Source organism: Cheilinus undulatus, linkage group 15 (assembly GCF_018320785.1).
Source record: "Cheilinus undulatus linkage group 15, ASM1832078v1, whole genome shotgun sequence".
Classification (NCBI taxonomy): domain Eukaryota; kingdom Metazoa; phylum Chordata; class Actinopteri; order Labriformes; family Labridae; genus Cheilinus; species Cheilinus undulatus.
In genome coordinates, this window is record NC_054879.1 from 24,542,701 (window position 1) to 24,563,496 (window position 20,796).

Sequence of the window (20,796 nt, forward strand, 5' to 3'; positions counted from 1 at the left end):
GACACAGAAGGACCTCTCTTTCTCTCCGTGTTGAGATATTCAGGCCGTCTTTAACATGATCTGTGCAGTCATAGATGCACAATTTGACATGCAACTCTGGTGACAGAAATAATTGGAAGTGGATTAAAAAATGGATAAACAGATGTTCAATACTGGACATACCGGTGTAGACTTAAACGTAAAATACCTAAGAAAGCCACCCAAGTTCCAGGCTCACAGGAAAAGCCTCTGTGAGAACAACAAAGGCATGGATAGTTTCATTGGAACAGCACGATGGCTGGCTTCAATGGCAAAAGTAAGGGTCTACCATTTATCGTTCAAAAGTTATTTTACTTTTGATAATCTGTCTAACTGAGTTGATCCCTTGCAGCTCACAACTTCTGTTACAGCCCTTGACAGGCCGATAAAGATGCTCTGCAAAGTGACCACACTTGCTGTATGTTGCTGTCTTAACAGATGTCATATCTGGAAAGAACACCTGTTCCACCTGATAACTGTGCTTCAGGATGATCATACTGACACAAACAGGTGACATTTGGCTTGCTACCTGGCTGCACTTTAGTGTCAGAGTGAAGTGTGCTGATGACAGGTCTCAAACTGAGCTGTTATTGGTCACAGATCACTCAGTGAGGCCACTTCCCCAGCATTGTCACTGGTAGTTTGAGCTATCGGCTGATGCATTTAAAGCAGTAATGACGGTGTTGCAAAAATCCATTTTTGTGGCATAGATAATACTGGTGATGGTATTAATACTGTTTACCACCCACCACCAGTTTAGTGGTCAGTAAATATGGAGTGCCTTTGAACAGAGTCTATCTTTTGTCATTGTTTTAATTGAGAACAGCAGAATTTACTGTGCATTTAAAAACACATGTATAAATTCAAAAAGCATAAAATTATAACTAAAGCTTTAACAAAAAATAAAAATAAAAAATGCCCCAAAAGTGCAGCAAAATCCTTTTTCTCTTTTGTCTGTGAAGGGTCTTGTTGCAAAGAGTAACTGACAGAAGTGAGTTGAAAGTTTTTTTTTTTTTTTTTACCCAAATATACTCTGTATTTGATGCAAAAGAAGAAAAGTATAAAACATCTTGTTTACACTCTTTGAGTCTCTCTGCCTTTAGAGTTTAAAGAGCTGTTGTTCTTTTGTGTATTTTTTCCTGCAAATTGTTTCAGAAATTTACAACCATGTTGTTCTCTAATGTTAATGAGATGGGTTATTTTTAGCACTTCATCAGAATGCTCTGAATGCTCCATAAAGTCACTGATTGCCTCATTCTGTCATACAGTGCTGCATAATGTGTCACCTGGGTGTTTAAAGCACCACAAGACTCCAAGAAAACAGAGAGACAACACACAAGACAACACAGAGATAATTTTTAGGGAGCAGAGGGGCCAAGCACACAGACTCTGTTCCTTCGAAAAGACTCTAAATTGAGCATCCTCCAGACTTTAAACCATTTAGATAGATCCAGTTTGACCAATATGGGCCGATGTTTCTATATCTCTGGTAAGACTTGAATAGTCAGAAGGTTATAAGCAGTTGTTTTTATTTGTGGTCATCAGAGTAACTCTGTGACTGTTGGGTGATCATCAGAGTGACTCTTTGTCTGTTGAGTGGTCATCGGAGTGACTCTGTGTCTGTTGGATGGTCACCAGAGAAACTCTGTGACCAGAGTGACTCTGACTGTTGGATGGTCACCAGAGTAACTCTATGACTGTTGAGTGGTCTTAAGAGTGACTTTGTGACTATTGAGTGGTCATAAGAGTGACTCTGTGACTGCTGAGTGGTCTTTAAAGTGACTTTGTGACTATTGAGTGGTCACCAGAGTGACTCTGTGACTGTTGGATGGTCACCAGGGTGACTCTGTGACTGTTGGATGGTCACCAGAGTGACTCGGTTTCTGTTGAGTGGTCATCAGAGTGACTCTATGACTGGATGCAGAAGAAGTGGTTTCACCAAGGACCAATAACAGAGGACAGATCATTTCAAAGACTTGAGACGACCCTTCAGTTAAACTGATCAGATTTTGGAATTCAAAGGTCAATGGGACTTTACGTAAGACCAGGCCCCTGAGGCCTTTAACCAAATTGTGGCTTCTCTGGAGCTTTAAGCATCATCTTTTCAGTGGCCTACATTTTTCTTTTAATAAAAATACTTTATTTAGCTCACTGCTGTAATTTCCCATGTCTGGCATCAAGTGGTAGTTCTACTTTGTTTTGAACAAATAGATTTTTGCAGTTCATTCACTTGAATGATTAACTCTGAGTAAGACCTACATGTGTGACTAAAGAGCCTGTAATCATTAATGAAAGTATGGGACTGTTCTCTGTGTCAGCATCACTCTGGGTTATTTTAATAGTACACTCAAAGTATAACATTAAAACTAGAATACAAGTGCGTCATCCACTCGGGCAGTATTGAGGCCTCAATATTAAGTGTTTTTGTTCATGCAATACATCTGCAAACACAGACCTACAGTCCTGGGTCGGTAGAAATATGTACTTCATATCCACGTCTATTGAACACAATAACAAGCATGGTTTAGAGCAAAAACAGAAGGACAGATTTAAACCTTTTGTGTTGTCAGCTTTAGTGTTATGTAGTTCATCCACGCACACCCAGTACGCGATGGTTCCTCTGCTGTTCGCCTGCATGTTGTGGGCGTGTGGTAAAGTCCGGCATTTTTTGTTGCTGCTTTGAGTCAGCACAAATCAGCCGTGTGTGCTGAGTCACAGCAATGTGTTGTTGACTTTCTCTGGTGTTTTCTTTCTGTTTGATGATTTCAAACAGGGCCAGACACAGTATAATTCATAGACAGGCCAAGAAAGTCAAATGTGGTAACTTTATATCTTTTAATATCATTTAGTATGCTTTGACGTCGGGCCAGCTCGTTTTAATGCGTCTGCTTTTCTGCTTTACACCGCTGCATGCCTGGCTGCTTTCCAGGTAATCCATCAGGCCAAAGTAAATCTTTGAGTCTTCAATAAGTCACTGATGTATGAAAGTAAATGCAAGCACAGACAGCTATACTATACTCCATGTCACAGCAGGTTCGACACTGCAGCTGTCGGCGGTATCATTAACAATAATGTTTGCATTTCAGTCTGTATATTAAAAAGCACTCAGCTAGCAGGAGATCATTGCCCTGCAGTAACCTGGAGTATGTAAATCTGCATATATATTACAGGTCAAGATTTAGCCCCCTACTTGGAATATTTTTGAAGCATGCATTTTCAACTTTAAAGATTTTTCAAAAAGTGAACAAAGAAGCTGCATCACAAAAGTCCACCTAAGACATACCGCTGTCTCACACCACCATTCAACATAAAGAAACCTAGTACTGGTTTCCCTACTAACACAGTTTGAAATGCGTAATAAATATCAGAATATAAGATAAAAATTCAAACCATGAGTTTAAATATTCACAATATGAGATAAAATGTTAAATAATGACTTCAAAATATAAGATAAAATTCAAATTCATGGGTTTAAATATTCAAAATATGAAATAAAATCCAAAATCATGAGTTTTAAAGTCTAAAATATTAGATGAAATTCAAAATAAAAAATTAAAAAACTTAAGATCATGAGTTATAAATTTCAAATGTGAGGTAAAATTCAAAATCATAAGTTTAAATATTCAAAATATGAGATACAATTCAAAATCATGAGTTTAAATATTGAAAATATTAGATGAAATTCAAAATATGAGATAAAATTTAAGATCATGAGTTTTAAAGTTCAAAATGTGAGATAAAATTCAAAATCATGAGTTGATTGAAAATATGAAATGAAAACAAAAATTTCTTAATTTTTCCCACATACCTGACTTTTTATCTATTTCTTTACTCTTTACGTTTTAAGCTATTTTCACTTAACAAGTCTATTTTACATCATCAAGGTCATGTTTACATGTTTACTCTGGAGGAAATGGGCAGAGCTCATACTGGTGGGCCAGTTAGAATGAAAATATGATATGATCTTGCTGGCCGGGTATGACTGCAACATGGGTCAGATTTGGCCCCTGTGCCTTGAGTTTGATACCCCTGACCTCATTCTGATGCAGTTGGTGGAGGCATGCATGTTGGTTTGGAAATCTGACAAGATAGAAGAGATAAACCCGGCAACCACTCACATTTGTTTCATCACTGTGAAAACAATGAAGTCCACCCTGTCTTGAATGGTCTTTTTTAACACATACATATGTTCTGTTTATATATTTTTGATTTTATGCTCAGGGAACACCTAAAGTTACTTAAAGTCATGCTGTATCAGGAAATGTACATAAAGGAAGACAAAAATGAGATGGTTGAATATATACTAGACCACATCCTGGAAGGGAAAGTACATAAAAGTATTAGTCATGTTTTTCATATAGATGCAGGAGGTGTTGACGACTGGTTCTTATTTGTTTTGCTCAATCTGAGGCAGATGGACGCCTGGAGCTAGAATTTTTAGGAGGACTCTTTGCGGTCAGCCGGGAAGATACCTGGAAGGATGGGGAATTGAGCAAGCCGGTACAATAACCATCAGGAGGCCGGAGCAGTACAGGGCCAAGGTTTACAAGTATATTTTTTGTGTGAAGTCAACCGGAAATGTTCATGAAATTTAACCACAAGCATGCAGGCAGGGGGAAGTGACTGATGAAATCTTTGTGCACTTATAAAAGCTGCTTCATAGTGTATTTATTATGTGGATGTTCTTCTCCACTCATTAGTTAACAGTGTAAACATTTTCAATAGCATTTAGAGTTCATTAAAGGACAAAAAATGGCCATTACAGCGTCATTGCCCTCCTGAAAACACTACAGATTGATCAAGGTATGCAACACCAGATTCATTATCATGAATTACCCCCAAACCCATACATCATCAGACATCGTGCCAGGCCCTGAACCTCCAGCTCCTGACAAAAAAATGGACCTCGGTTCTTCTTCTACATGAATTAAATTTAAACATCCTGTGTTGTTTTGGCTAAACATTTTGCCAAATAAATGCGGTGAAAAGTTAAATGATATGGTGTATTTTATCCCCAAGCTTCATTCATGTGCATAATTCACAGTAAAAGTCGTCCTATCTTTGTCATCTACTGTAAGAAGAAGGAAGCTTTTGGTGTTTGTAGATTATGTGTTACAGTCCTTCTTTTTCCCTTGTGCTTGTCTCTCCAGTGCGACGGGATCATCCTGGACCTGAGCAACACCTCCTTAGAAGGCATCGCCGTCCTCAACATTCCCAGCATGCATGGTGGCTCCAACTTGTGGGGTGAGTCGAAGAAGAGGAGGAACTACAACCGCATGAGCAAGAAGGTTCCTTACATGATGCCATCGAGCACCGTCACGGACGCTAAAGAGCTCAAGTTCTGTGTGCAAGGTAAGTCAAAGGATCTTCTGTAAGAACTAACAACGAAGGGAAAATTGACGTTCAGTTCCCTTTTACTTAAAGAAAACTTAGCCACTGAAACTACAGCTGTATCATAGCCCAGGGCTACACTTGTGTGGGTTTGTTGTTCTGCAGTTGATCCAGAAAACCACACATCCATTGTGTAAAAATGCTTTCTTTGCATCACTGTGCGGATTGTGTCTCTCTGGTAGACAATGACATTTCAGCTCTGTGTGACAACAGAAGATAAGCACTGAGCATGCTCGCTACCTGAGTGTTGTGTGTATCAGCATTTACTGCTCACAGAAAGGTCAGTTTACTCATCTTGAGGAGTATTAATCAGATAACAGTTGTATAATATCCTCAGTGTCCCTGAGCCTCGTCAAGCCCAAGAAAATTAGGAAAAATAAAACCAAGAGCAAGCTTTAGATTCTAATGATGTAAATATATGATGTAACAGAAAATCTCAATCATATGTGAGAATATGAAGTAAGCATTTACCAGATCAGAGAGGGAAAGAAAGCCTGCTCAGCCTGTGAAAGGGTATTTAAAATTAATCTAAGATACATGTTCCCAATTGGAAGCTCAGAGAGCAGCACTTCTCCGGGGTTGTCAAGGAGGAAACCTATCTTCATCATTGTTTCATCTTGTTAAGTTAGTCCTATGAAAACCTGAATGAGCAGATACCAATAATCATAAATTAAGGTGTTTACACACTAAGACAACATTTATGTATGCATGTTTTGAGTCTGACGCATTTATTACTTCACCTACCGTGAAAACTCGCAGTATGAGGCTAAATGGTCTCCTGCTAGGAAGGCATAAAGCATCCAAGAGGATTTTATGGTACTTCCACTCCTTGGAAAGAGAAAACACACAGGTCCATCCATCCTGACAGAGACCTCTCATGGGATGTTTGCATAAGCTTGTGTGTAACAGTGCTGTGCCAAGCTTGAGAGATAGCGCACAGCTGGGTTGAAATCCTCAGAATTTATGGCAAATCATGTTGTTCAAAGTTAAGTGCAAGGAAGAGTGAGAAATGGAGCTGCAGCAATACTTAAAACCTTTTTGCAAAAAAAGCATATCTGTTTGGAATAAAACAGTGATTGGGAGAAGTTTCTGAGACAGTTTCCACACATGTCTAACACAGTATAGGATCATCTTTCTGTTTTAAACTTCAGTTGTTTCTGACCAAAAAAGAAAAAAAAAAACTTGTGCAATGGTCTTTAGTCTCTTGAATTAGGTTTTATTTTCAAGATTAGTTTGATAGGATAGCTGAAGAGACACAGGAAATATAGGGAGAGGAAGTGGGGAAATACATGAACCAAGTTGGGGACTGGATCCCACAACTGGCACAGAGATGACATATATTTAGTTAAAAACTTTAAACGTTCGTTGCAGATGGCATCACAGCAGTGGCAAACTCCTGTGATAGTAGTGATTTCTACAAAGAGAAACATTACCAAAAAGACCACGTTTGAGCTGTTTAAGACTACGCTAAATGTTCAAAGTGCTAAAATTAAAACAGTCTTTATTCTTAAGCTACTTTTATGCTCTAAAAGTAGTGAAATATGTGGCAAAAAAATGTCATGGTTTAGCACATTAAAATCTGATCTCACCTGTGTTTCTTCAGCCGATGTCTGTCTAGTCCAGCCTGTTGTGATGGGAAATCCATCTCTTTTTAGAGATCCAGATCATTCAGCTCATCTCATTAGAGCTGGTTGTTCTGCTCCTTAACAACTCTTATTTTCTTAAAGTTTGGCTTTTTAAACGTGGATTAACTAAGGACAAAGGATGGAGGAAAAGAAACTGGCACTCAAACGGGAGCTAGCTACAGTGGTTAACATTAAAGAGTCATATTTTAGACCAGGCTCATTCATGAACAGCTCATTATCACATGGTCACTCACACCATAAGGTTTAGTCGGTTGAAAGTACATCACAGTTTTAATTAAAAGGGTGTCTGTGACTAAATGAGCATTTTTTATACAGTGCTTAACAAATTTATTAGACCACCACCCAAAGTAAGCTTTATGCCACAGCTGCCCTAAATTAACAGCATTGGTAATTACCAAAATCATTTTTTATGTTTCTGCAATGGTTAATACACCAGTATGTAGAAGCTCTTTAACTGAAATGATATTTTTAATGCTAAAATATAATTATAATTGTTATCCATTAATTTTCAAGTTTACTGATTTACAAAAAACCTGAAAAAATAGTAAAGCACATTAATATTTCTCGATTCATATGTCAAATTATAGTTATTTACTTGCATTCCTGAACAGAAAAATTAGTTTCAGTTTCAGAATGTTATGATTGATTCATTTTCTCAGAGAAGCCCAGTGAGCCAGCTCAAATTTGGGTATAAAAAGGTGAATTCACTTTGAAATCCCTCATTCCTGTTCAAAATGGCAAAACGTGGAGAGCTCACTGAAAATGAAAGAGTCCACATTAAAGCACTTCATGATGCTGGATGGTCTCTGAGACAAATCTCTGAGACAGGTGGTCTAATAAATTTGTTAAGCAATGTATATTAAAGGTGCTCAGCTAGCCCCTGCTAGAGGTCTGCAGGACTGAGCCATTTGTGATACTGATTTCCTCTAAGCCATGTAAACTGGTTAAACTGTGGTAAAAATAATTTTTTAAAGTGTATGGATCATACTAAATGTATGTAGAATTTTTTTATAATTGCAGCATAGAGGTCCATTTAGAGCTGAAAAGTACTAACATCCCTCCATTCCCATTCATTCCTATCTGCTGCCCTCCCTTCCTGACCCCCAGTGAACATCCAGGATCACATTATTGCAAACAATCAATTAGGTAGTCTTTAACAGTTTTTTTTTATTTTCATAAATATAGAGGATTACAAATATTACTTCAGCAATATAAAACATACTTTACTCTAACAGTTTTAAAATCAGAAATACATATTTATGACTTTTATAAAGTTTTAGATGTCTCTCTCTAAATCTACAGCTCGGTGTGTGATGTTGGTGGATGTGTCTCTTCGAAGCTTCATGTCCAGACAAGGACTTTTCTCACGTCACCCTCTTTATCTCTTCCTGTTCTTGAATTCTTTCACCTCGCCAGAAAAAAAAATCAACCAACATGACTCTGAAAAATGTTTCAAACAGGAAGCAGTAAAACACGACTATTAGCATAAAAGGCCACTTCATTGTGATTAAAGGGACATTAAATACATCAGTGATTGAAGTCTGAATACACAGATCTGTGGACTAAAGGGATTTAACTGAAGGTTGTGTCCATTATAGATATAAAGTTGACCTTTTAATGCACTTAATCTATTTGGTTTTGTATGTTTTATATACACCTCTGTTCCTCTCTGGGGTGAGTTACATCCTTTTGGCATTGAAGCTGCATTTTTATGTCCACCAACATTAAAAGAATAATCCACTCTGTGCTTTCACCAAGGTTTTTCTCGATTCATCCCACTCCCGTCTCTCTCTCTTTACTTTGTCTCCACATCGCTGCTGACTGAACTAAACCTTGTTTCCATGGAGACCTCAGGGCTGTACCGAGGTAGAGGAGAGGAAGACACGGAGAAAAAGAAAAGAGTAGTGAAAGGGGGATGACTCATGTCACTCACTTTGACTTTCCATCTGATTCAATCTTAATAGATGTAGTCCTTGTACTCAGGATTATGTAAAAACATGGAAACTTGTTTAATTAATGGAAACACAGCTGAAGCTCTGCTACTCCACTGCAGACTTGTTTGAAATTATGAAGATCATGGCTGTCAGTTAAGACCATAAATATCATCAAGGGCTAGAACATTTGGTGTATAAGACTCACTTTATATACTTAACTGACAAGCTTTTCATCTAAGCTGCATCCCAGCTCCATGCAGACCAGCAAGCTTCAGCATCTTCACCATCTTCTCCCTCATCAGGTCATAATTGTACATTGAAGGAGAACAGAGGTACAGAAAGAATTCAGACCCCTTTATCGATACTCAGTAACCCATCATGACACTCAGTACCATCATGACAAAGTGAAAACAGATTGACATGAGTTTATCAGTGTGATATTTCAGTTTTTTATTTTTTTATAAATTTACAAAATAAATGTAGAATTCTGTTTTCACTTTGTCATTTTTTGTCACTCATTGTAGATCAATGAGAATAAAAACATGTTTTATTTTTGATTGTAAGGGGGATAAAGGAAAGAGCTTTCTGGGGCCCAGCCATAAAGTTAATTTGTGATAACTATATTTCATTTTTGACCAGAATAATAAACACTCTTATCAAAGCAACAAAAATTCATTTTATTCATGTATGACGTTGTTCATAACCTCTTTCAAAATGTAAACCTCTTTTCTTAAAATAGAATTCCCTTTTTATTAGTGATGTTAACAAAGTGGATGGTCACACTGAACTATACCATTAGGAATGTTATGTCAGACTTCATAGCTAAACCATGAGCTGCACAAATGTCAGGTTGCTGGTAAAAACTCCTGCAAGTCGTCAAAGGTCATTTTTTGTTTTTTTACACATTATGAAAGCGTAGATTCCAAGCTTTCAAATGGTGTATCATACACCTTAATCTGAGCATATTTTACAAAGATATGCTCATTTGAATGTTAACTTCTAGGTTCTGTTTGTTCTGAGAAAACCAGGCTCAAAGTTTCAGGATTTTTCCTACCTTCAGGCAGGCCAGGTAATAGGGCCACATTTACATAAAGTCCACCCAAACCAAGCTTCTGAATCGGACTGGGGATGCTCATCAAAATATTCCCAAAGGAAATCGGCCTTCATCAAACTTTCACTGTCGAGTGACCCTGAAGTTGTCCCAAGTCTGTTGATAATTCTTGCCACTTCTTCATCGTCTCTTCTACTTTTCTTCACTGCAGGGTGCATCTTGAGGCTTGTTAATAAAAGGTGATAACTAGAAACAGCTGTATTTATGTGCCGGGGGAGGGGTGGCATTTGAGCCATGCAGTGTTTGTTATTGTCCATCTCAATGGGCGAAACTGGGAACAATGCCAGGCTGAGTGGCCAATTATCACCCCGCAGTTTCGCTTTACCCTCCCCTTAATCTCTACGCAGCAACTCTAAAAACAGAGCATTTTAAAACACAAAATTAACGCTTTTAAAAATCACATTTGTGTTACTTTTTTCATCGAATTAGTAGTTTAAATGTCGGACTTGTATAAAATGAGAAGAAACGAAAAATGATCATTTTGAAGAAAACGACTTTGTATCAATTTTTCTCAACCACCGGAATGCCGACTTTCAGGAACTTTATCTGGCTTTGGTCACATATGTGTTTAAAAGTTCCACAGATACATCATTTCAAACTCAGAATCCAGCTAGGACACTAGCACCAATGCAACTGATCGAACACACATGCATTGATATCAGATAAATCACAACTGGAGAGGGTTGTTCAGGGGCCTCTGTGGGGAGGGTGTAGCTGATTGTAAACATTACAAAAGTGAAAAAGTGAAGGGGGGTCTGAAAACTTTCTGAATGTCATGTATTTAGTTTGCTTGAAAAGACTGATCAAGTAAAGACAGCAGAGCCTGGCATAGCAATTTAAGGACAAATCAGTCACCGACTGTGGGTCTGTACTTTACAACTATCAGTGTTACCGTAGGTTAAGAGCTCAACTATCCTACTGTTGTCCACACATCATTTAAGCAGTTTAAACTTTTGATTTTTAGATGGCCCCACAGATGGTCACTTCATGGTGTTTGTCTGCAGAAGTGCTGCTGCTTGGTCCTGGTTTAGCTCACCTTGCAGCCCATATAATTTTTTTGTAATCATGTGATCCCAGTGAAGCATATATGTCAGATGGGAGGCAGGAAGTAGAGAACATTAAAACTCTGAATGGACCTATGCCCTGCAGTTATCACTAGAAAATGTCTACATACATTGGCTGTATCTAAAGATGGCCGGTGTGTCTCCATGTACTCTCAGATAACTATCCTCTAAGGGAGATGATAATACCCAGTAACGAGCCATAAATGCTCTAATCTCATCCAAAGCTTGTGCTCACATTGGAAAAACACCAAGAATTCAAGATAGGAAAGTAAAGATGTTAAAGCATCTGAGGGGCTTCTCACAAATGTCCTCCTCATTTAGTTTCCCTGATCAAACAGAAAAATGTGTTAGCTGCTCCAGTGAGCTACATAAAAAACTTCATAAACTAAATGGAGAAAATGTTGATTGTGCTGTCAAGGTTCTCCCACTTCTAAATGATACAATTTAAAGGGGATACTGGACTGGAAAATGGAAAAATGCACATTTTACCCGAGACATAAACTCCCTTATTGTCTCAGAGTGAAGAAGCAGTACGAGGAAAGGCTGATCAATCAAAGCTGGAAATGTAAATGTGAAACTCAAGGCTTCACACTGGCAGGCTCCAGACTTGTTTAAGAAAAGAGACAGTCTGTCTCTTTGTGTCTGTGTGCCTGAATGCACTGCTACTCCTCTGATGTCTCCTCCATCTCTGTGTTAGATTCACAGGCCCTGTTGTCAGAGTCTCACCATCTGCATCCCTTTTCAATATTTTTCTTTCTTTCTCTTTTCATTTAAACTGCTCAGTAAACTCGATTGTTTTGAGTCAAAGGCTGTTTGTGTTAGAGAAGAATGAATGGTAAAGATGTCACTGTTATGATAGTAATCAAACTTTGGTTTTGTAGTTGCTCAATATTTGGAACAATAGCCGTTTTTGTGATGTGATGAATGTGTTCTGTTTTCTTTTAACTCCAACTAATTGGAGCAACAAACTTTAGAAATGAGTGGTTGTCATTACCATTTTTATTTGCTCTGTTTTGCTCTAATAATCTTAATAATCTGTTACTCTGAGACCAAACATTTCAAGTGTTGGATCCATACATGTGGTTCATCCATCCATTGTTCTATCATTTATGTATTCAGCAATCCATTTAACTCATCCATTCAACAGTTCTTCTAGCAATCCATGAGCTGGATCTATCTGTCTGCCCCATCGATGTCATCCATCCACCATCAATCCATCCTTCAATTCACTGGCCAATCTAATGGTTCTTTCCATCCATCAATCCATCAAGTCTTCCAGACAGCAAGACATTTAACTCATCCATCCACTACTTCATCTTTCCATCCATTCATAGATCCATTCATCCATCTATCTAGCCATTCTCTCATCTTATATAACATCAACTATCTATCCACCTAACATGCCATCCTTTCAGCCAACACCCAGCCAGCCATCCGCTCATCATGTCTGACATCCTTTTGTCTCATGTACCCACCCCTCCCTCCAACAAGCTATCCTTCGATATGTCCCCCCAAAGCCACTATTTTATCCCATCCATCCATCCATCCATCCATCCATCCATCCATCCATCCATCATCCATCCATCCATCCATCCATCCATCCATCCAACCAGTCATCTATCCATCCATGTATCCATTCATCATCCATCCATCCATCCATCATCCATCCATCCATCCATCATCCATCTGCCCAGCTATCCATCCATCAACCCACTCTTCCATCCATCCATCCATCCATCCATCCATCATCCATCCATCCATCCATCATCCATCTGCCCAGCCATCCATCCATCAACCCACTCTTCCTTCCATCCATCCATCCATCCATCCATCCATCCAGTCATCCATCAATCCATCCAAACAGTCATCCATCCATCCATCCAACCAGTCATCCATCCATCCATGTATCCATCCATGTATCCATCCATCCTGAAGATACTGAATGGTTTCTTAGAGCAACAGTTGTGATTTGACAGATTTCAAACAAGTATGAGGGATTTTTCTGCCTGGGAGAAGTCCAGTCCAGTTGTGTTCCTCAAGATTTCAAAATTAATACCCATCGGTGACAACAGTCAAAATGGAGCGATTATGTCTCATTCCAGGAATAATATACTTAAAAATCTTTATAGCCTTTATAGCTCGCCCAGGTTGATCTGAAATGTAGCATTCAAATGTGTATTCCTTGGGTGCTTGAGAGTCTGCCAGGTTGTTTGAATTGTTACAGAATATATCTTTTGTTGACCCAGGAAAGGAGGATGCATTTGTTGGCTGCATTTGAAGGAGCCTTTGAAATTAGAAAGCCTCTGACTCATGGCTGTGACAGCCGCTGAAATGTGAAATTCCACATGTACATTCAAATATAACTCAAGTTAGATCCACTTTTTTAATGCCTTAAGTTCCTGCCAGAGAGAATAGTGGTGTTCTTGAGGCTCTGTCTGTATTATAGTGTCTAATCCCACCCCTCCAGCATGTGATTGGCTAGTGCTGATGCAGCCTAATTGGCTGGTTCTACTGGACAGTAATTGGCTTGTATTAATTGCCTTAAATTCTGCCTACAGGGCCATCTGCCAGGAAGCTTTTGACCCCAAAGTACAAGAGGGCAGTGCTCTTTTAGAGTGTAGAAGATGACATTGACTTTTCTAAGAACCCAAGCCTTTTTCTTAATCTAAAAAAGAAGCGTTGGTGCTTTAGTCTCATCAAATTCTAATTATCTAAGGATCTTAATCATGTATTTGTTTGAAGCAGTGAAATTTATCTTTGTGATTTTTTGGAAAGTTTCTGATTTCCTCTGATATTTTAGAGCATCTTTGGTCAGTTTCACTCCAGTTTAGAAGATTTGCAAACATGTCAGAGTTTTCCTGGTTAAGAAAATCCTTTAAAACAGTGATTACTCAACCCGCAGCTCTCGAGTGACCAGTTGCGGCTCTTTTAAGGCTTCCTTAAAATAATCCTTCCGAAATCTTTTCTTAAGATAAAAACTGTCAACAGTAAAGACTCATTGCAACAAGTCATATTAATAAATGTAATTCCACACAAAGAAGGCAGACTTTAACTGCCAAATTCAAATGAAAATTTGTATATTATTACCGTCGGATGCGCGCTGGATGGAGGAACGTGCGTAAAAAAGCGCAGAGGAAGTCCGCTGGTGGTGATTCTCTTCAGTAAGTTCACTCATGGAGGTTTTCTGTCTTGTGTTTAAATTGAAGCTTCTAATGCCCTCATTTTAATTAATTTCTTCAGTCACTCCCTGCCAATGCTCTCCAATACTCGCATTTGATGATAACTTTTGCTATGGGCATCATCATCAAAGAGTAAAACACACACGGATCACATTTTTAAATAATGTAAAATTGAGTAAAACTTGTCCAAACGTGGGTGTTTTATTTGATCTTAAACGTACTAATAATAAATACTGTCAAAAGGGCAGAAACAGAAAAATGAAAGTAACAAACTGGCAGGGCAGAAGGATTTGTGAGGGGGAGCTGCAGGTGTAAGGCAGGGTTGGCTTTAAACATTTGGATGCCCAGGGCAAAGACCAATATGGGGACCCTCCCCCTTTCACTAAAAGCATTAATAATGAGAGGAAAAAAAATTGTAAGCATCCCTTTAAGTTAACAGAGTTGCAGAACTACAGTAAATGTCCAAATATAAAATATAAATATCCAAACAGACACCCATGATTCATCAGCTCTTTGAAAAGCATCTCATAGATCTAAGCCAGCATGTTCTGATATTTTAAAAAGACTTTAGTCTAGGTGGAATTTACATAAATAAAAACATATGTTTATTATTGGTGAAATATCCTTTCTTCTGGCACTATACAGACATTTTTATGTAGCCTATTTTATCCCATTTAACAACACAAAAATCCACCAATTCACTGTTTCATTTCAACTATTGATAGATTGATTATCAAATCCCCAGGTTTGGAATGTGGCTCTCACAGAAGTATTTTTAAGACAAAGTAGCGCTTGGGTAGAATAAGGTTGAGTACCGCTGCTCTCAAACATCCTTAACCAAAATAGCTTATTGATAACAATTTTTTGCATTACACACCAAGCTACTTTGTTTATCTTATTTAGAGTTTGAATATTTATTCAGTATTGACATTTGGTCTCAGACAGGACACAGACTTGAATCTCCTAAGTGAAAGTTTTATGTTTGACCAAGAAGAGTTCTTAACCAATCATAGCAAAGTAGTCTTAGCCAATTAAAACAGAGTAAGGTGGGACTTGGCAGTTCTCTCATGGGGAAAAATAAATCTACAGAGGAGTAATCAACCTTTAAATACACTTATGTAAAGTTTTTTGGATGGGAGCGTCCTTGAGTCTGAGACTGGGGCTATTTTGATTATTAAGGTCTTTAAACACCATGCTTGATTGCGGAAATGTCCCTTTAAGGCACCGTACTTACACAGTAAATGCCTCCCTGTGCTGTTACCCATTAACTGTTCTGCTCAGTCACATCTCCAACACCTTTACAGACTGCACAGACTTTTTTATCCCTGTATGTGTGAGAGTCTTAGCATCCATTGACTCCGTTCATGTTGTAATTCTTGAGCCGACTCGTAACTCTTGACCTTAATCCACGCCGTAATCCCAAAAGTAGCCTATTAAAGAAGTGAAGACTAACACGCTGTCCTCACGTGAAGAGATTATCCTGATCTTATTACTCACATTGACCAGAAAAAACACAAACCCACAAACCTGTAATGCAATCAAAGTGCCCTCTGCCTGATTTCTAGTTTGTTTATTGAGAAATGTGTATGTTTATTTGTGTTTTTAGAAAAAAATTATCTGTAAATCCATAACAGTGATGTTTATGTAAAAAGGTAACTTCATTAATCACTTTGTGGATCTCTTAGTTTACATAACTGCCTAATTGTTTAAGAGATTTATCCAAGAACAAAGCAAACCATTAAATACTTCAAGTCAAGTCAAACATGCAGACATATCATTGAAATTTTAGATATTTTCTTGTTGTCTACTTTAATTTTTTAAGTTTAATTACACATTTAAAATCAACCAACATCCAAACTCATGCAAAAATAGCAATAGACCTATCCTGATATTAATTGAACATATTTTATGAATTTCAAATCATATACGAAGTAAGGCAGGTTTATTTACAGTGCCGTGAAAAAGTATTTGCCCCTGAATTTGCCTCTGAATGATTATTTAATTTTTTAGGGGGGGGGTATAAACCTATCTGGCCCTGTGTGAAAAAAGTAATTGCCCCCCTTGTTAAATCATGAGTTAACTGTGATTAACCACAGTTCTTGGAAAGCTGAGTTCCATTTGACTGGCCACACCCAGGTCTGATTAACACCAGATTTGTTGAATCAAGAAATCACTTAAATAGAAGCTGTCAGATGAAGTGAAGTAGGCTACAAGATCTCAAAAAGAAATACATCATGCCATGATCCAAAGAAACTCAAGAAAAAATGAGGAACATAGTGATTGAAATCTATCAGTCTGGAAAAGGTTACAAAGCCATTTCCAAGGCTTTGGGACTCCAGCGAACCACAGTCAGAGCCATTATCCACAAATGGAGAAAACTGGGAACAGTGGTGAACCTTCCCAGGAGTTGTCGGCCAACCAAAATGACTCCAAGAGTGCAACGACGACTCATCCAGGAGGTCACAAAAGAACCCAGAACTACATCCAAAGACCTGCAGGCCTCACTGGCCTCAGTTAAGGTCAGAGTTCATGACTCAACCATAAGAAAGACACTAAGCAAAAATGGCATCATGGGGGAGTTCCAAGGCCAAAACCACTGCTGACAAAGAAGAACACAAAGGCTTGTCTCACATTTGCCAAAATACATCTTAATAAAGACTTTTGGAGAAATACTCTGTGGACTGACGAGACCAAAGTTGAACTTTTTGGAAGGTGTGCAGCCCGTTACATCTGGCATAAAAAATAACTCAGCATTTGATAAAAAAGAACATCATGCCAACAGTGAAACACGATGGTGTCAGTGTGATGGTCTGGGGCTGCTTTGCTGCTTCTGGACCTGGACCACTTGCTGTGATTGATGGAACAATGAATTCTGCTGTCTACCAGAAAATCCTGAAGGTGAACATCCGTCAATCAGTTCATGACCTCAAGCTCAAGCGCTCTTGGGTTATGCAGCAGGACAACGACCCAAAGTACACCAGCAAGTCCACCTCTGAATGGCAAAAAAAAAAAAAAAAAAAAAATTAAGGTTTTGGAGTGGCCAAGTCAAAGTCTGGACTTAAAGCTAATTGAGATGCTGTGGTGTGACCTTAAACAGGCAGTTCATGCTGGAAAACTCTCCAAAATGGCTGAGTTCAAACAATTCTGTGAAGAAGAGTGGGCCAAAATTCCTCCACAGCGATGTGAAAGCCTCATCACCAGTTATCGCAAACGCTTGATTTCAGTTATAGCTGCCAAGGGTGGCACAACCAGTTATTAGGTTCATGGGACAATTACTTTTTCACATAGGGATAGGTTTGGATTTTTTCCCCCCTTAAAAAATTAAATAATCATTCAGAAACTGCATTTTGTATTGACTTGGGTTGCCTTTGTAAATATAAAAATTGGTTTGATGATCCGAAACATATAAGTGTAATAATTATGCAAAAACATCAGGAATCAGAGAGGGGGCAAATACTTTTTCACGGCACTGTATAAGACACCGCTCATACATAAGCAATTAAAAGTGCTTTAAAGTGCTGAAGACAGAGTATTATTGCTGAAGCAACAATGTACTTCTATTTCATATTCAATTACTGGTTTAAAATCATCATTTCCACAGAGTGCCCCAGTAGCCTGCTTTCTGGAACTCTGGCAGCAGGCCGCAGTTCTTTTATTAGAAGTGCATACCTTTTCAGGGCAATTTACCTGAAAAATTTAAAAAAATTGCATAAATAAGTCAAGATTGAAGTTTCAAAGTTGATCTAACAGTACAGTAACTTTCATTTGCAAGCCACATTTCTCTTGTAAGAAGTACACACAGTTCATAGATAGAAGATTAAGCTGAGAAGAGAGAAACAGAGCAAAAGAGCAAGAAAACTGTTAAAAAGCTGACAGCAAAGTGTACAGAGATATGATGAAAATTTGCCGACTATCAGTTTTTTGCAATGAACAAATCCAATCTTCAAGTGGTTTCCCCAAATTCAACTTAAAAGGCAACTGAAACAACACTGGTTTTTTTTTTTTTGTTTGTTTTGTTTTGTTTTTTTTTTTTGTTTTTTTTTTTTTGCATATTTTAACTGTTGTGAGGGATTCTGTTCAGGGGTTGAATTAATTTGAGACTGGATAAGTCATTATAAATTGCATTTTCAGTTTGATTCAAGGAAACTACATGAAGCATTAGTTGTGTTGAGCTATTTCATCCCCTTTTGTTTGATTTGTTTGTTGCAAACAGCCAAAAGTCTGTACATTTTCACAATAAACTTGATTTGCAGTGGGGGTTTAATAATTTTGATTGCCACTTTACATGTTTGCAGTTTCTAACTCTCAGTATTCAGAAATATTTCCTTAAAAGTCCCAGTTAAGTTACTCCATTTTACTAGTTTTCTTTTCTTCATTGTGTTTTGCTGTTCTGACTGGGCTGTTGGCTGCAGTGCTCAACATTGCCCCTGTGATTACCGAGGTATTGCAACATTTTGTCCATATCTGTAAAGTGGGGTACACACATAAAGATAAATCGGGCTGCTTTTGTCTCGATTTTCCCCCTCCCCAACCAAAGACGGCAAATGCCTGATTATCTTATTTCTTATAAGATTATCCTATAAGATTATCCTGTGGTCTGAGGTGTGTTAAGAGTGAATTTGACCCAATAATTGGCTCCGAAAACGGTCAGGGCTGACAATCTTAAATATTAAACCTGTTCAATATTTATGTCCAAAAATCTTCATGTGTGTGGGGAAAGCTGACGACTCCCGAGTCATGACTCCATGAATTGTGACGTGGAATAGAATGTAGCCAATCAAGAAGCGAGCTGACCAGCACGCCAGTGGTCGAGTGGTTGAGGCGCGCGCCATGTACGCGGGCGGCCTGGGTTCGAGTCTGGCCTGTGGCACTATTTCCTGCATGTCTCTCCCCGTTCTCTTCCCTGTTTCCGACTTATCCACTGTCCTATCCATTAAAAAGCCAAAAATAAACCTTTAAAAAAAGAAAAAAAAAAAAGAAGAAGAAGCGAGCTGACTGAGGAACAAGGAAGCGTAAATAAAAACAAGCATAGCTGACCTGCTGAAGCATTATAAAGTTCGGTGGACTTCTGAAATGGAGGACCAGCTTGTGGAGCCATAATCATCATCACCATCATTCCCTCTTCTTGTATGTCCTCTTCCACTTTGCGTGTTGTGTTTTCCGGTTGTTGCTATGTTTCCTCTTCTTCATTTTTGTTAGATCACGCGAGATTTCTGGCTTGGAGGACGAGATTGTAGATCGGTGGTGGGACAGAATCATGATGTGTGTGGTGTGATGTGTTGAGATTATCGGAGCACACCACACACACACACGATCAAAACTGTTCAGTGCCTGATTTTTTAATCTTCATGTGTGGGGTCTCTTAACAGACAAAAAAATCTCTTAAGATTTAGAAAATCCTTATGTGTGTACCCCACTTAAGTTTTAAGAGAACATGCAGGATGAAATGAGAGCAGAGTAAGTAAAGATTTCCCCATCTCTATTGATCTGAACTTACAACTTTCAAGTTTTCTTTACAAGTTTAGAATCTTACAAACCTATCTTAACTAGTGTTTAATAGATTAGCCTCATTAATGAAGCCATTTAGCCTCAGGCTAGCAACATCAAGGTAACAGTTGAATACGTATGCACCCCATGCTAACAGTTAGCAAACAACGGGCTGTAGACACTAGCAGAGTCATATTTGTACAAAATCCTGTGATAACACTGTACCTTGCAGATCAACATTTGGCTTCTCACAACATCTTTGCCTCCCTCTGATTTCTCTTCAAATTCTCTTTGAGAATTTGTCATCATAAGCTATAAGCTTATAGACATCTGTGTTTTATGAAAGTGTAATTGCAATCAGACACTTTCAGCAGGCGCCAAAGCCAAACTCCAACCTACTGTTGCTTATAGAGCATTAAAATAGTTATGACACCAAGCATAATGGAGACATTTAGATACAAAATTGCCAAAATAGAATGAAAAAACAGTAGTAAAATGAAAAGAATGTGGAAAAACAAAGGCACTTGAATACAGAATACATGCAAATAAGATCAATTGAAAAGTATATAAATCGTGGTTGCATAAAATAATTAAGCATTAGTAGTTAAGAAGAGATTGGATCTATGAGAAGGCAGCAAAGACAGAAACACGTTTTATCCTCTGCAGACATGTTTAAGTATCTATTCAATATATGTGTAAGGTTTCAGCTCCATACAGACGTGTTTTCTGTAAATACTTCAGTGTTAATTTGTCCACACCGCATGTTATGACGTGTGCAATGGAATCTTTGCTCCACAGTCGTCCCTCAGGATTTAACCTTTATTAAATTAGCCTCTTCACTAATTCTATTTGGAATCGGGGCTCAGAGACGAGTGCTCCAGTTTCAGATAGACACCGTTTGTCTGCATGCTCCGTGTACATCTCCAGTTCATGTGAGGGAGAGAGAGAGAGAGAGAGAGAGAGAGA

The 20,796-nt window shown here is 38.3% G+C and overlaps 1 protein-coding gene across 6 annotated transcripts in view; it reads left to right on the top strand.

Annotated features, from left to right (window-relative positions):
- LOC121522478 (diacylglycerol kinase beta) overlaps positions 1-20,796 on the top strand; it is a 187,192-nt gene that overhangs the window by 138,286 nt on the left and 28,110 nt on the right. For all 6 annotated transcript variants that reach the window (XM_041806912.1, XM_041806913.1, XM_041806914.1 and 3 more), the window contains one exon: positions 5,169-5,370. In XM_041806912.1, the coding sequence (XP_041662846.1) occupies positions 5,169-5,370 (202 nt within the window). The remainder of the gene's footprint in view (positions 1-5,168; positions 5,371-20,796) is intronic.